This window comes from Balaenoptera borealis (assembly GCF_965194805.1).
Source record: "Balaenoptera borealis genome assembly, chromosome: X".
Taxonomy (NCBI): domain Eukaryota; kingdom Metazoa; phylum Chordata; class Mammalia; order Artiodactyla; family Balaenopteridae; genus Balaenoptera; species Balaenoptera borealis.
Genome location: NC_138881.1, coordinates 58,066,608 through 58,088,842, shown reverse-complemented (window position 1 = coordinate 58,088,842; position 22,235 = coordinate 58,066,608). Strand labels below are relative to the sequence as shown.

The window sequence follows — 22,235 nt, the reverse complement described above, 5'->3', positions numbered from 1 at the left end:
TTTGCTTTCTCAGCTGACCCCTCTAAACCCTATTTTTAAAGATCTCTGGGAAAGGAAATTCTGCACACTCCCTTGGTAACATGTTCCAATGTTTATCACCCCCTCACTGTTAGGAAGTTCTTCTGTATATTGAACTGAAATCCCTCCTGTGGCAGTTTAAGCTCTTATTCTATTGTTTGTATAGATAGAGAAGAATAGCTACCATCATGCACACAATAACCCTCAAGTGCTCAAAGACATTAAGTCACCTATCAACCTCTATTTTTATAGGCTAAATAATCTGGCTTCCCAAAGTCTTTTCTCAGAGGCCCTATTCTTGAATGTATTATTAATCAAGCCACCAGATCCCTCCCCGTTTCCTCCTCGCTATCCTTTCAGAGCAGTCTCAGCCTTCTTATTCCATATTCCAGTCCTTCCCACATCCCCGCCAGAATGTAGCTATGTTAACAGAGTCATAACTGTGGTTTTGAACCAAAACCTCCAGTTCCTCCTGTTTAACCTCCTCTGCTCCGTGCAGTCCAATTCAAGCACTGCAGGTGGTCACAGGTGGGTGGCTGCTTCCTCCTTTCCCCGCTTTTTCACAATCTTGTGGAAGTGTCAGGAATGGGAGCCTTTCCGCAGACTCCATCATGGTGTCTTCACCTGTGATACGTTCTTCCTTTTTAAATATAACCCTGTCAAGTCTCACTTAAATACCTCCTTCCTGACTCTGCCTCCTGGCTCCCTGGGCTCTCAGGGAGGAGAATCCTGTTCTGATTTATCAGGTCCCCTTTTAAGAAGAATGCCGTGTGCTCAAGAAACCCAATCCCCATGGTAATGCCACTCAAGAGGTCACTTGTCCATGTCTAACCACATCTGCATTTGCAATGAAACAACAGGGTCATTGCGGGGCCCCTTCCCCAGGGAGGAAAGTAAGGAAGGTCCATAGAGCTTCTCTCTCACGGAGAGACAGGAGTCTTAGCGTTTTCCCTGCACTTAGCAGCAGAAGATTGAATCTGCCCAGTTTCGAGATCTAGCTAATTTTAAGATGCCAAACAGGAAAGCCATCTCCCTTCAGATTTGGGCAGCTTCCAAGTCAGGCTTATTCAGCGCCCAAATTTCAATTCCGGCAAGTGTACTGGAAAAAACAGGGAATCTGTAGTCAGGAGATAAGGCTGTAAGCCTCAGCTCTGCCACGGACGTATACTTTGGGTAAATCCCTTCCTCTCCCTGAGCCTTAGTTTCTCCATCAGTAAAACGAGGAGCTTGGCCTCGATGATTTCTCTAAGTTTCCTCCCAAGACTGAGGTTCCATAAGGAGGACTGACTTACCCCTGGCAGTCAGGAAACTTCCCTAGCCTGGTTATAAAGTCTGCTTCTCTCTCACTCTTCTCTGAGTGGCACAGACACAGGGGATGGTGCATAGTAGGCTGTCCTCTGTCCCAGAATGTCCAGGCCTAACAGTGATTTTTGAGCTAGAGGGGCTTCTGTGGGGAGTGTGAACTTTAGTGTCAAGACTGTGAGTCTCCTGTGATTCTTAGGGTAATTTTGGAAGAATTAGAGCCAGAAACTCCTGCAGTGAAAGTGAATAATGGTTGCAGTGTAAACAGAGAATGTTCACTTATGAAAATGCTAGAAGGCATCTGGGAACAAGCTCCTGCTGGGATCTAGTTCTGCAGCTGGTCCTCTTTGCTCCTCTGCAACCAGGTTTAGGTAACTGTACTTCTCATCCTTGCATCCTTACAGAAAGTTGGCCCACAGAAGAGCATGTACAAAATGGCCCCTGGACCAAGAAGATGACTTTAGAGGACTGTCTTCCTTCTCTGGATTTCCTTACTTTAACAGAGCACCTCACGATACAAAAGCCCAGAGACTTTTGTACTTATCAAGTTACCCTGTGTAGTCTTAGATGCAAGAATACACACGTTCTTTTAGTGAAGCTCAAATTGTTGAAAGAATGAACTAAAAGCAAGAGAAGGGGAGAGAGAGAGTTATGGGAGGGGGAAAATTCCATTAAAGGATGGAAATTAAATGAACAACTCAATTACCTCTTCAGGCATGTGTCTATTCACTGTGTCCAAGGAAATCAGTATTAAATGGCTTCTAAATCACTTTCAGCCAAGGCAAATGTTTAAAGCCTATGTGCATTCTCTTCCCAATAGTGGCCCACATACAAGGTAGCAGTGCTGGGCAGTGATTCGAGTCACTGCCAGAGGCATTGGGATCTCTTGAGTTTGTAATTTCAGAGCTTCTCGCCTAGACAACTGCCTTCCATTACCACCAGCAAGTGTGTTCTCTCGGTGCTCACCCCTTGGATGACACTTCAAATGGGTGTTGCTCCCCACCACACACATGCCCTATATTTGGGTAAATCACTAGCCTACTTGCTGTTCCCCCAGACACGACATGTTCTTTCATGCCTCTGAGAGATTTCAGTATGTAGTTTTCTTTGCTGGGATATTCTTCCCCTTCTTTTTTCCTCATCCTTCAAAGTCTAGGTTAGATAATGTTTTCTCTGAGATGTGGGACCAAGCATGAGAAGCTCATGCTTCTATGACTGCACTTTTTAAAATACTGTACTTCAGTTATTTGTGTGTGCTTCTGTGATTCCAACTATACCGGGAGATTTTGGAGGGTAGGAACCATTTTTCTTCATCTCTGTATCTCTCTTCCTGACAATTACAAGATGCTTATTCACTGTCTAGTGAATGAGTGAGTGGAAGAAAAACTTAGTAGCTGTCATTAGAAAGTGCTCTCAAGTCTACCTATTAAGAAAGAAAGGAAGGGGACTTCTCTGGTGGTGCAGTGGTTAAGAATCAATGCAAGGGACACAGGTTCGATCCCTGGTCCGGGAAGATCCCACATGCTATGGAGCAACTAAGCCAGTGCACCACAACTACTGAGCCCGCATGCCACAACTACTGAAGCCCGTGTGTTACAACTACTGAAGCCCACATGCTTAGAGCCCATGCTCTGCAACAAGAGAAGCCACAGCAATAAGAGGTACATGCACTGCAACGAAGAATAGCCCCCGCTCGCTGCAATTAGAGAAAGCCCGCGTGCAGCAACGAAGACCCAATGCAGCCAAAAATAAATAAATAAATAAATAAATAAATAAATAAGTTTATTAAAAAAAAGAAAGAAAGAAAGGAAGTCATCCCTGGGCTTGTGTTAGGAGCAGAGGGTGTCCTTGTCCAGGCCAGGGGAGCTTTCTAGGTTTGTTAAAATTTCTGTCTTAAAGGGATGTGATAAGAACGGAAAACTACATACTTGAAAGTCAAATTTGGGCTTCCCTTGTGGCACAGTGTTTAAGAATCCGCCTGCCAATGCAGGGGACACGGGTTCGAACCCTGGTCCAGGAAGTTTCCACATGCCACGGAGCAACTAAGCCCCATGTGCCACAACTACTGAGCCTGCACTCTAGATCCCGCAAGCCACAACTACTGAAGCCCGCGTGCCTAGAACCCATGCTCCGCAACAAGAGAAGCCACCGCAATGAGAAACCCGTGCACTGCAACGAAGAGTAGCCCTCGCTCGCTGCAACTAGAGAAAGCCCGTGCGCAGCAACAAAGACCCAACACAGCCAAAAATAAATAAATAAATAAATAAATTTATAAAAAAAAAAGAAAGTCACATTTACTTTCTTAAAAGACAGAATAGCTTGGTGAATGCCCAGGCTCCACAAAGAAAGGTTTCCTCACTGACTCCAGTTCTCTGGCTATTTCCCAATTTTGCTCAGCTCAGGTCCTTAGGGGCCAGGCTATTCTTCAGCTTCTTTACAACAGGGACACAGATTTCCCATGTGGGCCATGGCATCTCAAGCCACCAGAGTACCCTAGTACTCAGAGAAGTGGCAGGAGGCAGCTGAAGCCGGTCTTTTGGGCCTAGTCTGGGGTTGATAATCTACTCTGTAAAGCTCCAGAAATGTTAACAGACAGAATCATCTCGCTTAGAGCATTTTAATGAAAACTCATGAATTTCACTCTATTTTCCTCCCAGGTCAGAACACAGAAAAAAATAGGTACTTAAAACTGGTTTCCTGGTTGGTTCTTTTAGTCCTAAGGAGTGGACCACATTGCCTGGTCCTGTCTTTTGGAACCTGTTCTGTCTTTGGGTTCTCCTCTTCAAGCAGGCAAGCACTCGTACAAACTTGTGGGCCATTCCCATTGCAAGTACACTGGAGACTTACAGACCCAACAATGGCACAATGGATCCACTCAACTAGGAGATTCTTGGAAAGACTAAATGATCAGGGTACTACTACAGCTGAGTTTTTCCATCACAGAGAAAATGATATTGAAACCCCAGAGCAAGAAATACCTTCCCTGACTATCTGAGAAATAAGAGAGGGATAGCTTTTAGGCCAAAAAATAGGGTACTGACATCTTTCAGGAGGTAGTATACCTAGTCCCTACAAGCAGTCTCAGGACTTCATTCATACCTGGCCACTGATTTGATAAAGGAAGGGAAAAAAGGGAGAAAGGAGAAGGGCAGGGGAAAGAGTAAGGAAGAATGAAGGAAAGAGATGTAAAATGAATTGTATGGAAGAGGGAGCAAGAAAGAAAAGCAAAAACAACTTTCACATGTTGCTAGGAAGCAATTCTATCTTTCATGGATCATCACTGAAAAATGATATATATTTCTTTTTTTTTTTTAATTTATTTATTTATTTTTGGCTGTGTTGGGTCTTAGTTTCTGTGTGAGGGCTTTCTCTAGTTGCGGCAAGCGGGGGCCACTCTTCATTGAGGTGCGCGGGCCTCTCACCGTCGCGGCCTCTCCCGTTGTGGAGCACAGGCTCCAGATGCGCAGGCTCAGCAGTTGTGGCTCACGGGCTTAGCTGCTCCGCGGCATGTGGGATCCTCCCAGACCAGGGCTCGAACCCGTGTCCCCTGCATTGGCAGGCAGACTCTCAACCACTGCGCCACCAGGGAAGCCTGATATATATTTCTTATTCCTTGGAAGCTACAATACTCAAGAAGATCACACGTGATTGAGTAAAATAATGGACAACCAGCGTTGAACGAATATAAAAATCCTTCTCCCTTGATTTTTTCTTCTAATTTTAGAAAAGACATGACAGCAATTTTACAAAATCAGGAGCTTGACTTACCCTTTTTCTTGTTTTTAACTGGACCTGTTAAAAAGAGAAAATGGAAAATTAAGTCACTGGAAATTAACATAAAGTGTTTATTCTTCAAGACAGTCACAGGAGGAATCCCCAAGACACTGCAAATTTGAGGGAGCCCCATGCCAAGGGTCAGGTTATTGGCAAGGTATCGCCCAACTATCAAACCTCCCCAATCTGTCTCTGACTGTTGTAACAATAAAGTTACAAGGAAGATTCTTCCCTAGGAAGAAAAGTCTTTCAGGCTTATTAGTCTTTGGAGTGAGGGAATGGGTACTTCGCCATAAAGATGAAATGCCCAGAAATGCAGAACTCAACAACCTTAGGACGGCATTCCATTAATTATGCAAGTCCTGAGATTGAAGAGTCACGCATTCAGGTCAGGAACTGATGTGAAGTCTCATGTGTTGAAGCTGGAAGGAAAAAAGGGTCATTTTCATGGAAGGAGCAGAGCAGCGGCAGTTTACTTTTTAGTCACTTCCTTATCGTTATTCAAATTGTTAGTTATTAAAACAGTGCAACCATAATACATTCATTTGGGGGCCACATGCACTCCCACTGTAATTTAACATAAGTTAACAGACACTTTAAAAGAAGTGTCAACAGTTTCATCGACAATGAAATCACAAGCATTTTCTGGGGAATTACTTCTAAAGAAAACATTTCTAATCAATTGAGGGCACTCAGAAAACCCAAGGCTTTTCTCATATAGTTAGGTAACAATCACTCCTCAGACATACACAGTTTAGGTGTCTCCCAGACATGCAGGCATGTTTTTCCCTACTGGGGACTCAATTCACTTCATTCTGTAGGTGGATTTGATTTTCTTTAGGTGCACATATTTAAAAATCTGTTCCAAACTCCCATGAAGACCCTACTGGACAACATTAAACCCCTGTCAGTGCCCTCAGGAGCTCACAAAAAGACCAGCATTTGTATATCGTTTTATAGACTAAAAAATCTATTTCCATCTATCATCTCATTTTATTCTTGCAACAAGCTTGGAATGATCTTTACCTATAAAAGCAGGCTCTATCAAAGATTCTGTCTGAGCAGACTTCAATCAGAAGTCAGTAAAGTCTCTAACTTGGAGAGCTGCCAGCGTGGCCATCAGAGCTTGCACAGGTCCCTCGAAAACCAATGTCAGTGTAGACTTCCCTGGCAAGGTAATTTCACGTGCAACAGTAGGTATTATTATGCGCAGGGGATGTTTATGGTTGGGTTAAGCAACCTGCTGCACTTAAGGTCATGGATCCTCCATTCTTTTATCCTCATTTTTTCTCTCTTTCTCTCCTCCCAGTTCTTGTTCTTCTTTCTTTACTGCCTATCTTTTATGTTTTTAACAACATTGAGAGCTTCTGAGAATGTACACAGAGGTTCTGGCAAGGAAGCACAGCTACACAGATACTACTGACTAAGAGGCAGCCTGAGAAGGGCCACCTCCTTGAACCAGAAAGCTGTTTGGGGAAGGATTTACACAGAAAGGCCTAACCCCATCAACCAGCTACCAGCCAACCAGTCAGCCACCTCAGCCTGGGAAAGCAGTGAGATGACAGCCATTGCAGCCATTGGCCTCATAGACAGATTGTGTTAGCCCTGGCCAAGTTTCTGACCATTTCAGCTGGTTAAAGGGTAAGTACTATTACATCAGACTTCAAATCAGGCTTTGAGGAAATCAGACGATCACCATACACCTAGTCCTTATTGAGCACACCTAGGGAAGGCACAGTAAATAATGAAACACAACTCTCCTCAGAGAACTTACAGTTGAATAAGAAAGTACTAAAGGGGGGAGACTTAAGGAATTATACTGGCTAGTTGAGGAAAAATAAACTCCTGGAGGAAGTCTGACCTATATCTACAAGGGAAGTTTGACCTATATCTACAAGGGAAAAGAGGGAAAGGGAAGTTAAAAATTTTTCGTTAACTTTTATGAGATGGATGGACCTAGAGTCTGTCATACAGAGTGAAGTAAGTCAGAAAGAGGAAAACAAATACTGTATGCTAACACGCATATATGGAATCTTAAAAAGAAAAGGTTCTGAAGAACCTAGGGGCAGGACAGGAATAAAGACACAGACGTAGAGAATGGACTTGAGGACACAGGGAGGGGAAAGGGTAAGCTGGGATGAAGTGAGAGAGTGGCATGGACATATATACACTACCAAATGTAAAATAGATGGCTAGTGGGAAGCAGCCACATAGCACAGGGAGATCAGCTCGGTGCTTTGTGACCATCTAGAGGGGTGGGATAGGGAGGGTGGGAGGGAGAAGCAAGAGGGAGGGGATATAGGAATATATGTATACGTATAGCTGACTTACTTTGTTATACAGAAGAAACTAACACACCATTGTAAAGCAATTATACTCCAATAAAGATGTTAAAAAAATTGTGTTACCTTTTATTATTTTATACCAGAAATACCTACTCATTATACATACTTAAATGCATGCACACCTACATACATAGAAAAGGGGAGCAAAAAGGAAAAAAATAGCTTAAAAAAACTACTCACAAATAACCACTATTAACATTTTCTGCATATCTAGAAATTTCCTATGCATATAAATATGTATTTTTACAAAGTGGGATCAAATAAAAATGTTGTTTGATAACTTTCTTCTATGTCAATAACTACATTTCTACATTATCATTTTAAATTTGGATACACCAGCATTATATAGGTAGCTCTTTATATTTTTTTCTAGTTCTTTCATGATTTCATTTTTCGTATTTAAATCTTTAATTAATCTGGTATAGATTTGGTATACAGTGGGAGGCAAGGAGCTAACTAAAATTTTTATCTTTATTTTCCAAAATGGCCATGCCATGAAGAGTGCTGAGCATAACAGGGGCTCAAAGCCCTATTTTCCACTTCTTCTTGTGTCACAGAAGGGCTCCCAGAGAGCTTCCATCTATTCAGTGGACATTTGGCATATCCCTCAGAAAAAAATGAGGATGAAAAAATATGGACAAGATTATCCTTAGATTGTATCACACTTCCCATAGGTGCTAGTGAGTACATCATTTCAGCAGTATAGGAGTTCTAGCTCCCCGGTATTTTCTCTCTAGAAGACGGAAAACCACCATGGCCAGTAAATAATTCTTATGAGTTTCAACATGGTCCTCTAAGCCCTGGTTCTATATCTGCCATTCTCATTTCCTTTGTTTGAGGCCATTGTGGTTTCCCGTCTTCTAGAGAGAAAATACCAGGGAGCTAGAACTATCCCATATTAGATATGAGCATCTTGACCAGAGCAAAAGCAGTAACCTCTGCTGAGTTCTATACCTTTTTAGATATATTGATTTATTTTCTCTATACGCTTCAGAACCTTTTTCATGCCTACTCAGAGCACTACCACTGTCACATGTCTGTTTCCGTGGTAACAGTCTACATTTCTCTATCATTCTAATACCCTCTACTTGTAACCATCATGCTTTCTGCAGGCAAACCCCACAAATACATCAGAGTGGGACAGACAGCTGTGCAGTCCTTGGAACTGCTTTTATAGTAGTAAATTTGAGATCTGACAGGTTTTGATCAATGTGGCCAGGCTGTTTGCTATCTGATATTAAGAAAAGGGGGTTTTGTAATAGCATCAGGGCCATGGAAGCCAGCAGCAGTCCTAGCCTGAGTCTGGTCCTGACTCAATCACAAACTGACAATAAGGCAAGTGGGCCATTTTCTTCTGATTCTTCATCTTCTAAATTAGGGAATACTTTGTACACTTTGTCTCTATTCAAGCCTAGGGTTCTGATGAAGATAAATGACACCATAACTAAAGCTAACATTTATTGAATATATATGAGCCATGCACTGTGCTAGATGCTTTACATATCTCATTTAGGTCTTATGACAATCCAGCAAAGTAGTTATTATTATGCTTATTTTATAGATGAAGAGATGGATTAAATTAATTACACAAAGCCACACAGCCTGTACATATTTTCAGGTAAGCTGAAACTTCAGAAAGATTCATGTTTTTCTAGATGTGTTTTGAAAATTAAAAAATAAATGTATATATTTCCAATTTCTGGCTTCACGTGTCAAGCACTTGAAAGCCATCACTCCCATACTCACAATAAGAAAAAACTGAGCAAACTTAAAATCACTTCCTAGATCCATCAGAGAATTGAGGTCACAAGGCAAACTGCTGTTCTGTAAGATGGAGAGACAGACCGGTGGATATGGAGACTCATAGCAGACTAGGTGAAGAAGCCTGCAGCTGAAGCCAGTATCAGTAAGAATACTTTAAAACTGTAATCGACAAATTGCTAGATGCTCAGTGTGGACTAGCTCAAGGGCTAAAAATCCCCAGTGGGCCCAGCCTTAGGGGCTTCTCCACACTTTCATGCATTTTACCTGCAAGAGCACTACCAGGTTCTCAGAGTGAAGACTGGAGAAAAATTCTCTTGTCCTTCTAGCAAGGGGAGAGGAAAAGCAGCCATTTTGAAATATATCCAGACCTCCCTATTCTCTTTAACAAGGTCTGCCCTCAAGGAAAACTTTTATCAGAGCCTAACTGACTGGGGTTTTACCAGAGCTGAACTGACCTGGGGGACAGGAAATACCCAACTCAGGCACACTAAAAGATTGAGACCTAATCATAAGACTAATGAATGCTTCCATTCTACCCACACTTTATCATCACATTAACAGCACTCCTGTATAACAGGGGATTACAGCTAAAAACACTGCCAGAGCTTTATTTACAATAGCCAGGACATGGAAGCAACCTAAGTGTCCATCAAAAGATGAATGGATAAAGAAGATGTGGCGCATATATACAATGGAATATTACTCAGCCATAAAAAGAAATGAAATTGAGCTATTTGTAGTGAGGTGGATGGACATAGAGTCTGTCATACGGAGTGAAGTAAGTCAGAAAGAGAAAAACAAATACCGTATGCTAACACATATATATGGAATCTAAAAAAAAAAAAATGTTCTGAAGACCCTAGGGGCAGGACAGGAATAAAGACGCAGATGTAGAGAATGGACTTGAGGACATGGGGAGGGGGAAGGGTAAGTTGGGACGAAGTGAGAGAGTGGCATGGACATATATACAGTACCAAATGTAAAATAGATAGCTAGTGGGAAGCAGCCGCATAGCACAGGGAGATTAGCTCGGTGCTTTGTGACCACCTAGAGGGGTGGGATAGGGAGGATGGGAGGGAGACGCAAGAGGGGGGAGATATGGGGATATATGTATATATATAGCTGATTCACTTTGTTATAAAGCAGAAACTAACACACCATTATAAAGCAATTATACTCCGATAAAGATGTTAAATAAACAAAAACAAACAAAAAAAACCCACTGCAAGTCTCAGACCCTACTTAAGAATTTTCCAGGGACATCCAAAGACCACATGAAGAGACTAAGATAAGAACTATGGAGACAATTTTAGCCTCTGACACCACAGTTACAGCAAACAGTAAACACAGCCTAACTCTTAGTCAGATGAGCATAAAACCTTACATTACTGGTCTACCTACCTCAGTTACTTTTACCCAGTATATCATGTCTAGCTTTCAGCCAAAAATTACAAGGCATATTAAAAGGCTAAAAATACAGTCTGCAGAGATAAACCAAGCATCAGAAGCAGACTCAGAAATGAAAGAGGAGATATTACAGCTGATACCACAGAAACACAAAGGCTCTTAAGAGACTACAATTATGTGCCAACAATTTGGACAACCTAGAAGAAATGAATGAATTCCTAGAAACATACAATGTATTAAGACTGAATAATGATAAAATAGAAAATCTGAACAGACTGATTACTAGAAGGAAATTAAATCAGTAATCAAAAACCTCCCAACAAACAAAAGTCCAGGAACAGAAGGCTTAACTGGTGAATTCTACCAAACATTCAAAGACAATTGAATTAATAGCTATCCTTCTCAAACTCTTCCAAAAAATTGAAGAGGAAGGAACTCTCCCAAACTCATTTTACGAGGCCAGCATTACCCTGATATCCAAGTCACATGAGGATGCCATAAGAAAAAAAAATACAAGCCAATATTCCTTATGAACATAGATGCAAAAGTCCTCAACAAAATAATAGGAAACCAGTCAACAATACATTAAAAAGATCATACACACTATGATCAAGTGAGAATTATTCCAGGAATGCAAGGATGATTCAACATTTGCAAGTCAGTCAATGTGATATGCCACATTACCAAAATGAGCGATAAAAATCATATGATCATCTCAATAGATGAAGAAAAAATCATTTGACAAAATTCAACATCCATTTATGATAAAACTCTCAAAAAGTGTGTTACCTCAACTTAATAAAGGCCATATTAGCTGACAAGTTAGCTAACAAGTCCACAGCTAACTTCATACTCAATGGTGAAAAGCTGGAAGCTTTTCCTCTAAGATCAGGAAAAAGACAAGGAAGCCCACTCTTGCTACTTTTATTCAACACAGTATTGGAAGTCCTAGCCACAGTAATTAGGCAAAATAAATAAATAAATAAAAGGCATCCAAATTGGAAAGGAAGAAGCAGCACTATCACTATTTGTACATGATATGATATTATATATAGAAAACCCTGAAGACTCCATCAAAAAACTGTTAGAATTAATAAAGTTGCGGGATACAAAAATCAATACACAAAAATCACTTCTGTTTCTATCTGCTAATAATGAACTATCAGAAAGAGAAATTAAGAAAACAATTCCATTTAAAATTGCACTAAAAAGAATAAAATACCTAAAAATAAGTTAAACCAAGGAGGTGGTGACTCACTCAGAAGGCTCAGATGATGGTTAGCATTTTTCAGCAATAAAGTATTTTTTCACTTAAAAAAACCCAAGGAGGTGAAAGACCTGTATATTGAAAACTAAAAGACATTAATGAAAGAAAATGAAGACACAAATAAATGGAAAGATATTCCATGCTCATGGATTGGAAGAATTAATATTGTTAAAATGTCCATACTGCCCAAAGAAATATAAGATTCAGTGCAATCCTTATCACAATTTCAATGGCATTTTTTTCACAGAAATAGGACAAACAACCTCAAAATTTGTATGGAACCATAAAAGCCTCCAAATAGCCAAAGCAATGTTGAGAAAGAAGAAAAAAGCTGGAGGCATCATACTCCCTGATTTCAAACTGTATTGCAAAATTATAGTAATTAAAACAGTATAGTATTGCATAACAATAGACACATAGCTCAATGGAACAGAATAGAGAGCCTAGAAATAAACCCACACATATGTGGTCAATTAATTTATGACAATGGAGCCAAGAATATGCAATGGGAAAAGGATAGTCTCTTCAATAAATAGTGTTGGTATAATTGAACAATCACATGCAAAAGAATGAAACCAGAGCACTATCTTACATCATACACAAAAATTAACTCAAAATGGATTAAAGACTTGAAGCCATAAAACTCCTAGAAGAAAACATAGGTAGTAAGCTACTTGACATAAGTCTTGGTGATAATTTTTTGAATCTGACACCAAAAGAAAAAGAAACAAAAGCAAAAATAAACAAGTGGGACTACATCAAACTAAAAAGCTTCTACACAGCAAAGGAAACCATCAACATAATGAAAAGGCAGCCTATTGAATGGGAGAAAATATTTTCAAATCATATATTTGATAAGGGCTAACATCCAAAATATATGAAGCACTCATCCAACTCAATGGCAAAATACCCAAACAACCCAATTTAAAAATGGTCAGGACATCTGAATAGACATTTTTTTCCAAAGACATCCAGATGGCCAACCAGTGCATGAAAAGATGCTCTACATCATTTATCATCAGGGAAATACAAATCAAAACCACAGTGAAATACCACCTCACACTTGTTAGAATGGCTATTATCAAAAAGACAAGAAATAACAGGTGTTGGCAAGGATGTGGAGAAAAGGGAACATTTGTGCACTGTTGATGGGAATATAAATTGGTGCAGCCACTGTGGAAAAGAGTATGGAGGTCCCTCAAGAGATTAAAAATAGAACTACCAATTAATCCAGCAATTCCACTCCTGGGTATTTATCTGAAGAAAAAGAAAACACTAACCCAGATATATATATATACATATACACGCACCCCCATGTTCATTGGAGCATTATTGATGATAGCCAAGATGTGGAAACAACCTAAGTGTCCATCAGTAGATGAATGGATAAAGAAGATGTGGTATAACATACACAATGGAATATTACTCAGCCATAAAAAAGAATGGAATCTTGTCAGTTGCAACAACATAGATGGACCTTGAGGGCATTATTCTAAGTGAAATAAGTCAGACAGAGAAAGTCAAATACCATATGTATGATCTCTCTTATATGCAGAATTTTTAAAAAATAGATAGATAAACAAACAAACAAACCAAGCTCATAGATACAGAGAACAGACTGGTGGCTGCCAGAGGTGAGGGTTGAGGTGTAGGAGAAATGGGTGAACCTTTTTAAAGTTTAAGTACATTGAATTAAAAGATAAAAAGTTGGCTATCAAAAAAAAACCAACCAAACAAAAAACCAACCCACTATAAAGGAATGCCTTTGATGGTAAAGAATTAGTGAGCTTGAAGATGTCAATAGAAACCTTATACATGAAATGCAAAGATAAAAAAAAAATGAAAAAGATGGAACAGAATGTCCAAAGATTGTGGTACAATTACAAATGAGGTTATATACACATAATGGGAATACCAGAAGAAGAAAGAGAGGAAGGAACAGAGGAAATATTTGAAGTAATATCAAATAAGAGTTTTCTAAAAGTAATGACAGACACCAAACTTCAGATCCAGGAAGCTCAGAGAATATCAAGTAGGACAAATACCAAAAAGTTGACCCCTAGGCATATCATATTCAAACTGCAGAAAACCAAAGACAAAGAGACAATCTTTAAAGAAGCTAGAGGGGGGTAAAAGGATAAAAATTACATTGGCTTCTCTTCAGAAAACATTCAAGCAAGAAGAGGGTGCAGTGAAATATTTAAAGTGTTAAAAGAAAAAAACACCAAGCTAGGATTATGTATCCAGCAAAATTATTCTTCAAAAATGAAGTTGAAATAAAGACTTTCTCAGACAAACAAAAATTGATTGAATTTGTTGCCAGGAGACCTGCCTTATAAGAAATGTTAAAAGAAGTTCTTCAGAAAAGGAAAATGATATAGGTCAGAAACTTGGATCTACATAAAGAAAGGAAGAGCATTAGAGAAGAAATTCATGAAAGTAAAATCAAATCTTTTATTTTACTTATTCTTAATTGATCTAATAGATAATAGTTTACTCAAAATAATAATAGCAAAGATGTATTCAGTGATTATAGCTTATGGATAAGTAAAACAAATGACAGCAATGCTATAAGGGATGGGGGGAGGAATTGGGACTACTCTGCTATAAGGTACTTGCACTACCTCTGAAGTGCTATAATGTTATTTGAAAGCGAACTTGAATAAGTCATAAATGTGTATCTCAAACTCTAGGGCAACCACTAAAAATTTTTTAAAGTATAATTGATATAAGAGAGGAAAGAAAATGGAATCATATAAAATGCTTGATTAAAACCAGAGAAGGCAGAAAGAGTGGAAGACAGAAAAAGAAACAAAGAAATGGACAATGAATAGAAAACAGTTACAAGTATAGTAGATATTAATCCAACTATATCAATAATCACTTTAAATGTGAATGGTATAAATACACCAATTAAAAGACAGAAACTGCCAGAGTGGATAAAAAAACAATAACCAACTAACTATATGTTATCTGTAAGAAACACACTTTACATATAAAGATAAAGGTAGATTAAAAGTAAAGGGATAGTGAAAGATATACCATGCTAACATTAATCAAAAGCAAGCTAATTTCAGACAAAGCTGGCTTCAGAGGAAGGAAAATGATCAGGAAGGAAGAGAGGCATTATATAGTGATAGAGGGGTCAATGCTCCAAGACATAAGATCCTTTAATGTGTATGTGGCTAACAATAGAGTGTCACAAAATTGAGGCAAAATCTGATGAACCCACTATTATAGAGACTTCAACATCCCTCAGTCTGTAATTGAAATATCCAGCAGGCATAAAATCAGTAAGGATATATTGAGCTGAATAGCACCATCAATCAACTAGATCTAATTGACATTTATAAAATACTTCATCCAACAATAGCAGGATATACAGTCTTCTCAAGTTCACATGGAACATTCACTAAGATAAACATTATGTGTCATAAAACATACCTTAGCAAATTTAAAAGCATAGGTATCATACAAACTATATACTCACATTACAATGGAATTAAAATAGAAATCAATAACAGAAAGTAGTTGGAAAATCATATATATTGCAACAGGAAAAAGATCTAAATGATTTTGGAAAATATTTAATCTAAGCTTCCACTTCAGGAAACTAGAAAAAGAAGAGCAAATTAAGTTCAGAGTAAGCCCAAGAGAAGAAACGATTAGAATCAGAGCAAATATAAATGAAATTGAAAACAGGAAAGCAATAGAAAAAAAATCAATGAAACGAAAAGCTGGTTCTTTGAAAAGATGAATAAAATTGATAAACCCTTACCCAGGCTAACCAAGAAAGGGAGCAAGAAGACACAAATTACTAATATCAGAAATGAAAGAAGGGCCATTACTACTGCTCTCATGTACATTAAAAGGATAATAAAATAATATTATGAACAAAACAAATCTGCCCACAAATTTGATAACTTAGATGAAATTGGCTAATTATTTGAAAGATACAATCTATCAAAACTCATATAAGAAGAAATATATAATCTGTACATATAATATGTAAAGGATAACTTGTTTATATATTAAAGAAATTGACTATATAATCTGAATAGGCCTAAACATATTAAAGAAATTGAATCAACAGTTAATAACCTTCTAAAACAGAAAGTACCAGGCCCAGATGGTTTCACTGGTGGATTTTACCAAACATTTAGGGAAGAAATTATACCAGTTCTCTACAACCTCTTGCAGAAAACAGAAGCAGATGGAACAATTCCTAACTCATTCCATGAAGCTAGCAGTACCCTAATGCCAAAGCCAAAGACATTATAAGAAAGGAAAACTACAGACCAACATCTCATTGAAAATAGTTGCAAAAACCCTCAACAAAATATTAGCAAGTCAAATTCAACAACGTTAAGAGAATTATACACCACGACCAAGTGGAATTTATTCCTGGTGCACAAGGCTGATTCAATATTCAAAAATAAATTAACTTAATCCATCATACAGCAACAGGCTTAAGAAGAAAAAGCATATGATTGTATCAATAGATGCAGAAAAATCATTCGACAAAATCCAAGATCCATTCATGATAACAGCTCTCATCAAATTAGGAATAGAGGGGAAATTCATCAATTCGATAAAAAAATCTACAAAAAAATCTGTAGTTAATATCATACTTATGCTGAGAAACTAGATGACTTCGCACTAAGACTGAGAACAAGGCAAGGATGTCCTCTCTCACCACTCTAATTCAACATCACACTGGAGCTCCTAGCTAATGCAATAAGGTAAGACAAGAAAAGAAAAGGCATACAGATTGGGAAGAAAGAAATAAAACTGTCTTTGTTTGCAGATGACATGATTTTCTATGTAAAAAATCCCAGAGCATTGACCAAAAAGCTCCTGGAACTAATAAGCAAATATAATAAGGCTGTGAGATACAAGCCCAATATACAAAAGTCAATTACTTTCCTATACTAACAATGAACAACTGGAATTTGAAATTAAAAAAAAAACACTTTAGCACCAAAAAAGGAGAAATAGTTATGCATAAATCAAACAGAATATGTACAAGATCTATATGAGGAAAACTATAAAACTCTGATGAAAGAAATAAAAGCCTAAATAAATGGAATGATATTCTGTGTTCATGGATAGGAAGACTCAGTATTGTTAAAATGTCATTTCTTTTTAACTTGATCTATAGACTCAATGTAACCCCAAGTAAAAATCCCAGCAAGTTATTTTGTGGATACAAAAACCTCTGATTCTATATTTTATATGGAAAGGAAAAAGACTCACAATATTCAACACAATATTGAAGAATAAGAACAAAGTTGGGGGGCTAAAACTACCTGATTCAAAATTTAGCATAAAGCTATGGTAACCAAGATAGTGTGGTATTGGTGGAATAACAGACATATAGATTAATGGACCAGAATAGGGAGCCCAGAAATAGACCCAAACAAATATAGTCAACTGATTTTTGACAAAGGAGCAAAGGCAATCCAATGGAGAAAGAATAGTTTTTTTGACAAATGGTGCTGGAACAAGTGGACATGCCCATGCAAAAAAGAATCTAGACACGGTCCTTATAACTTCCACAAAAATAAACTCAAAATGGATCACAGAACTAAATGTAAAACAGAAAACTCTAAAACTCCTAGAAGTCCCCCGGGCTCCCAGCATCTGGGCAGGTGGACCCCGGCTCTTCACAATCAGTCTCCAGCCAGGGCTTGCCCCGTGCTCTGGTCCCTTGCCCCACAGCCCCCCAGCTCCTGGGGCCACTGCTCTGGCCAGCACGCCTCCGTTGGCGACAGACCCATGGAGGAAAGAGGGGAACTCAGCCTGACCGGCGCCAAACAGAACACCGGAGTGTGGCTGGTGAAGGTTCCTAAATATTTGTCACAGCAATGGGTTAAAGGTCCTGGAAGAGGTGAAGTTGGGAAACTGCGGATTGCCAAAAATCAAGGAAGGATGGAGGTGTCATTTACTTTGAATGAGGCTCTTGCAAATATTCATGATATTGGTGGAAAATCAGGTTCAGGCAGTGCTCCTAGAGTACATATATTTGTCTTGCAAAGTGTTGGGGGACACACATTAACAGTGTCTACTGAGAGCTCATCGGATAAGCTTTCACTGGAAGGAATAGTGGTACAAAGAGCTGAATGCTGACCCACTGCCAGTGAAAAGTACATGAGATTAAAGAGATTACAAATAGAAGAACCTTCCAAACCTGTAAGGCTATTACAGCAACTGAACAAAGTTGTGACAACCAATTACAAACCTGTTGCTAATCATCAATACAATATTGCATATGAAAGGAAAAAGAAAGAAGATGGAAAACGAGCTCGAGCTGATAACACATTTTAGACATGCTGTTTTCAGCTTTTGAGAAACATCAATATTAATCTTAAGGACTTGGTGGACATCACAAAACAGCCTGTGTCGTACCTGAAGGAAATCTTAAAAGAAATTGGTATTCAAAATGTAAAAGGGATCCACAAAAACACATGGGAGCTGAAGCCAGAGTACAGACATTATCAAGGAGGGGAAAAGAGTGATTAAGAACATTCAAAGCCTGCCTGCTAACAGAACAACTAAAGTGTGATGAGCTAAGCAAATGGCCTTGATATGTGAATCTTTGAGCACCATCTGTTACAGGGGGAAAATGACGGGTACTTTAACTTCTCTAGGTAAATTTTTAAAACAATAATTCTTTTTCTTTTTAACAGTTGAAATGAAATTTTATTATTTTTTAAATTTAATTTTATTTATTTTTTTATACAGCAGGTTCTTATTAGTCATCCATTTTATACACCTCAGTGTATACATGTCAAACCCAATCTACCAATTCATCACACCGCCACCCCCACCTCCCTGCTGCTTTCCCCCCTTGGTGTCCATATGTTTTTTCTCTACTACTGTGTCTCAATTTCTGCTCTGCAAACCGGTTCATCTGTACCATTTTCTAGGTTCCACATATATGCGTTAATATACGATATTTGTTTTTCTCTTTCTGACTTACTTCACTCTGTATGAGAGTCTCTAGATGCATCCACGTCTCTACAAATGACCCAATTTCATTCCTTTTTATGGCTGAGTAATATTCCATTGTATATATGTACCACATCTTCTTTATCCATTCATCTGTCACTGGGCATTTAGGTTTCTTCCACGACCTGGCTATTGTAAATAGTGCTGCAATGAACATTGGGGTGCATATGTCTTTTTGAATTGTGGTTTTCTCTGGGTATATGCCCAGTAGTGGGATTGCTGGGGCATATGGTAAATCTATTTTTAGTTTTTTAAGGAACCTCCATACTGTTCTCCATAGTGGCTGTATCAATTTACATTCCCACCAACAGTACAAGAGGGTTCCCTTTTCTCCACACCCTCTGCAGCATTTGTTGTTTGTAGATTTTCTGATGATGCCCATTCTAACTGGTGTGAGGTGATACCTCATTGTAGTTTTGATTTGCATTGCTCTAATAATTAGTGATGTTGAGCAGCTTTTCATGTGCTTCTTGGCCATCTGTATGTCTTCTTTGGAGAAATGTCTATTTAGGTCTTCTGCCCATTTTTGGATTGGGTTGTTTGTTTTTTTAATATTGAGCTGCATGAGCTGTTTATATATTCTGGAGATTAATCCTTTGTCCAATGATTCGTTTGCAAATATTTTCTCCCATTCTGAGGGTTGTCTTTTCATCTTGTTTATGATTTCCTTTGCTGTGCAAAAGCTTTTAAATTTCATTAGGTCCCATTTGTTTATTTTTGTGTTTATTTCCATTACTCTAGGAGGTGGATCAAAAAAGATCTTGCTGTGGTTTATGTCAGAGTGTTCTTCCTATGTTTTCCTCTAAGAGTTTTATAGTGCCTGGTCTTACATTTAAGTCTCTAATCCATTTTGACTTTACTTTTGTGTATGATGTTAGGGAGTGTTCTAATTTCATTCTTTTACATGTAGCTGTCCAGTTTTCCCAGCACCGCTTATTGAAGAGACTGTCTTTTCTCCATTGTATATCCTTGCCTCCTTTGCCATAGATTAGTTGACCATAGGTGCGTGGGTTTATCTCTGGGCTTTCTATCCTGTTCCATTGATCTATATTTCTGTTTTTGTGCCAGTACCATATTGTCTTGATTACTGCAGTTTTGTAGTATGATCTGAAGTCAGGGAGTCTGATTCCTCCAGCTCCGTTTTTTCCCCTCAAGACTGCTTTGGCTATTTGGGGTTTTTTGTGTTTCCATACAAACTTTAAGATTTTTTGTTCTAGTTCTGTAAAAAATGCCATTGGTAATTTGATAGGGATTGCATTGAATCTGTAGATTGCTTTGGGTAGTATAGTCATTTTCACAATATTGATTCTTCCAATACAGGAACATGGTATATCTCTCCATCTGTTTGTAACATCTTGAATTTCTTTCATCAGTGTCTTATAGTTTTCTGCATACAGGTCTTTTGTCTCCCTAGATAGGTTTATTCCTAGGTATTTTATTTTTTCTATTGCAATGGTAAATGGGAGTGTTTCCTTAATTTCTCTTTCAGATTTTTTATCATTAGTGTATAGGAATGCAAGAGATTTCTGTGCATTAATTTTGTATCCTGCAACTTTATCAAATTCATTGATTACCTCTAGTAGTTTTCTGGTGGCATCTTTAGGATTCTCTATGTATAGTATTATATCATCTGCAAACAGCAACAGTTTTACTTCTTCTTTTACAATTTGTATTCCTTTTATTTCTTTCTCTTCTCTGATTGCCGTGGCTAGGACTTCCAAAACTATGTTGAATAATAGTGGTGAGAGTGGACGTCCTTGCCTTATTCCTGATCTTAGAGGAAATGCTTTCAGTTTTTCACCATTGAGAATGATGTTTGCTGTGGGTTTGTCATATATGGCCTTTATTATGTTGAGGTAGGTTCCCTCTATGCCCGCTTTCTGGAGAGTTTTTAATCATAAATGGGTGTTGAATTTTGTCAAAAGCTTTTTCGGCATCTATTGAGATGATCATATGGTTTTTATTCTTCAATTTGTTAATACAATGTATCACCGTGTTTGCATATATTGAAGAATCCTTGTATCTCTGAGATAAATCCCACTTGATCATGGTGTATGATCCTTTTAATGTGTTGTTGGTTTCTGTTTGCTAGTCTTTTGTTGAGGATTTTTGCATCTATATTCATCAGGGATATTGGTCTGTAATTTTCTTTTTTTGTAGTATCTTTGTCTGGTTTTGGTATCAGGGTGATGGTGGCCTCATAGAATGAGTTTGGGAGTGTTCCTTCCTCTGCAATTTTTTGGAAGAGTTTGAGAAGGATGGGTGTTAGCTCTTCTCTAAACGTTTGACAAAATTCACCTGTGAAGCCATCTGGTCCTGGGCTTTTGTTTGTTGGAAGATTTTTAATCACAGTTTCAGTTTCAGTGCTTGTGATTGGTCTGTTCATATTTTCTATTTCTTCCTGGTTCAGTCTTGGAAGGTTATACCTTTCTAAGAATTTGTCCATTTCTTTCAGGTTGTCCATTTTATGGGCATAGAGTTGCTTGTAGTAGTCTCTTAGGATGCTTTGTATTTCTGCGGTGTCTGTTTTAACTTGTCCTTTTTCATTTCTAATTTTATTAAAACAGTAATTCTTGTAAAGTTGTTTAAGTGATTTCTGAGGAAAAAGAACACATTTATTTATAGACTTAACTTGTATTAAACCAGATTATTCATGATGGGCTTAGGGGTTGGGGGTTGAAGAAGGTTTTTCTTTTTAAATATTGACTTTTAAAATGTAAAATTAGGAAATGTTTTCTAAATGAGGACTCCCTGTCCTTTTTCTCTCTGAGGAGTTGAGGTAATACAGATTCAAAGTGAATGGCATAGCAGGAAAAAAGTAGTCAACTACAGAAACTCTCAAAAGGAATTAAAAGGCCAAAGTTCCTTATTCTGAAACAAAACAAAACAAAACAGAAGAAAACAGAAAACCTCCTAGAAAATAACATATGAAAAAAATCTACCTGACCCTGGGTTTGGCAGTGGATTTTCAGGTAGAGCTCCCAAAGCACAATCCATGAAAGAAAAAAATTGTTAAACCTGGACTTCATTAAAATTAAAAACTTCTGTTCTGAGAAAGACACTGTTAAGTTAATCAAAACACAAACCACAGACTGGGAGAGAGTATTTGCAAAACACATATCTGGTAAAGGACTGGTATCCGGTATATATAAAGAACACTTAAAGCTCAACAATTAGAAAACAAATAATCCAATTAAGAAATGGGCAAAAGATTGAAACAGACACCTCACCAAAGAAGATATATAGATTACAAATAAGCATATGATGCTCAACATCATATGTCATTAGGGAAATGCAAATTAAGCATGAGCTAGCACTGCACACCTACTAGAATCGCTAAAATCTGA

General features: G+C 38.2%; 1 protein-coding gene and 1 pseudogene across 5 annotated transcripts in view; one reads left to right on the top strand and one right to left on the bottom strand.

Annotated features, from left to right (window-relative positions):
* The window catches only part of EDA (ectodysplasin A), a 362,785-nt gene that overhangs the window by 8,830 nt on the left and 331,720 nt on the right, over positions 1-22,235 (bottom strand). For all 4 annotated transcript variants that reach the window (XM_082376685.1, XM_082376686.1, XM_082376687.1 and 1 more), the window contains exon 3: positions 5,089-5,112. In XM_082376685.1, the coding sequence (XP_082232811.1) occupies positions 5,089-5,112 (24 nt within the window). The remainder of the gene's footprint in view (positions 1-5,088; positions 5,113-22,235) is intronic.
* LOC309620386 (general transcription factor IIF subunit 2 pseudogene) lies at positions 13,168-22,049 on the top strand (annotated as a pseudogene). The gene has a single exon. The product of its transcript is annotated as a general transcription factor IIF subunit 2 pseudogene (transcript).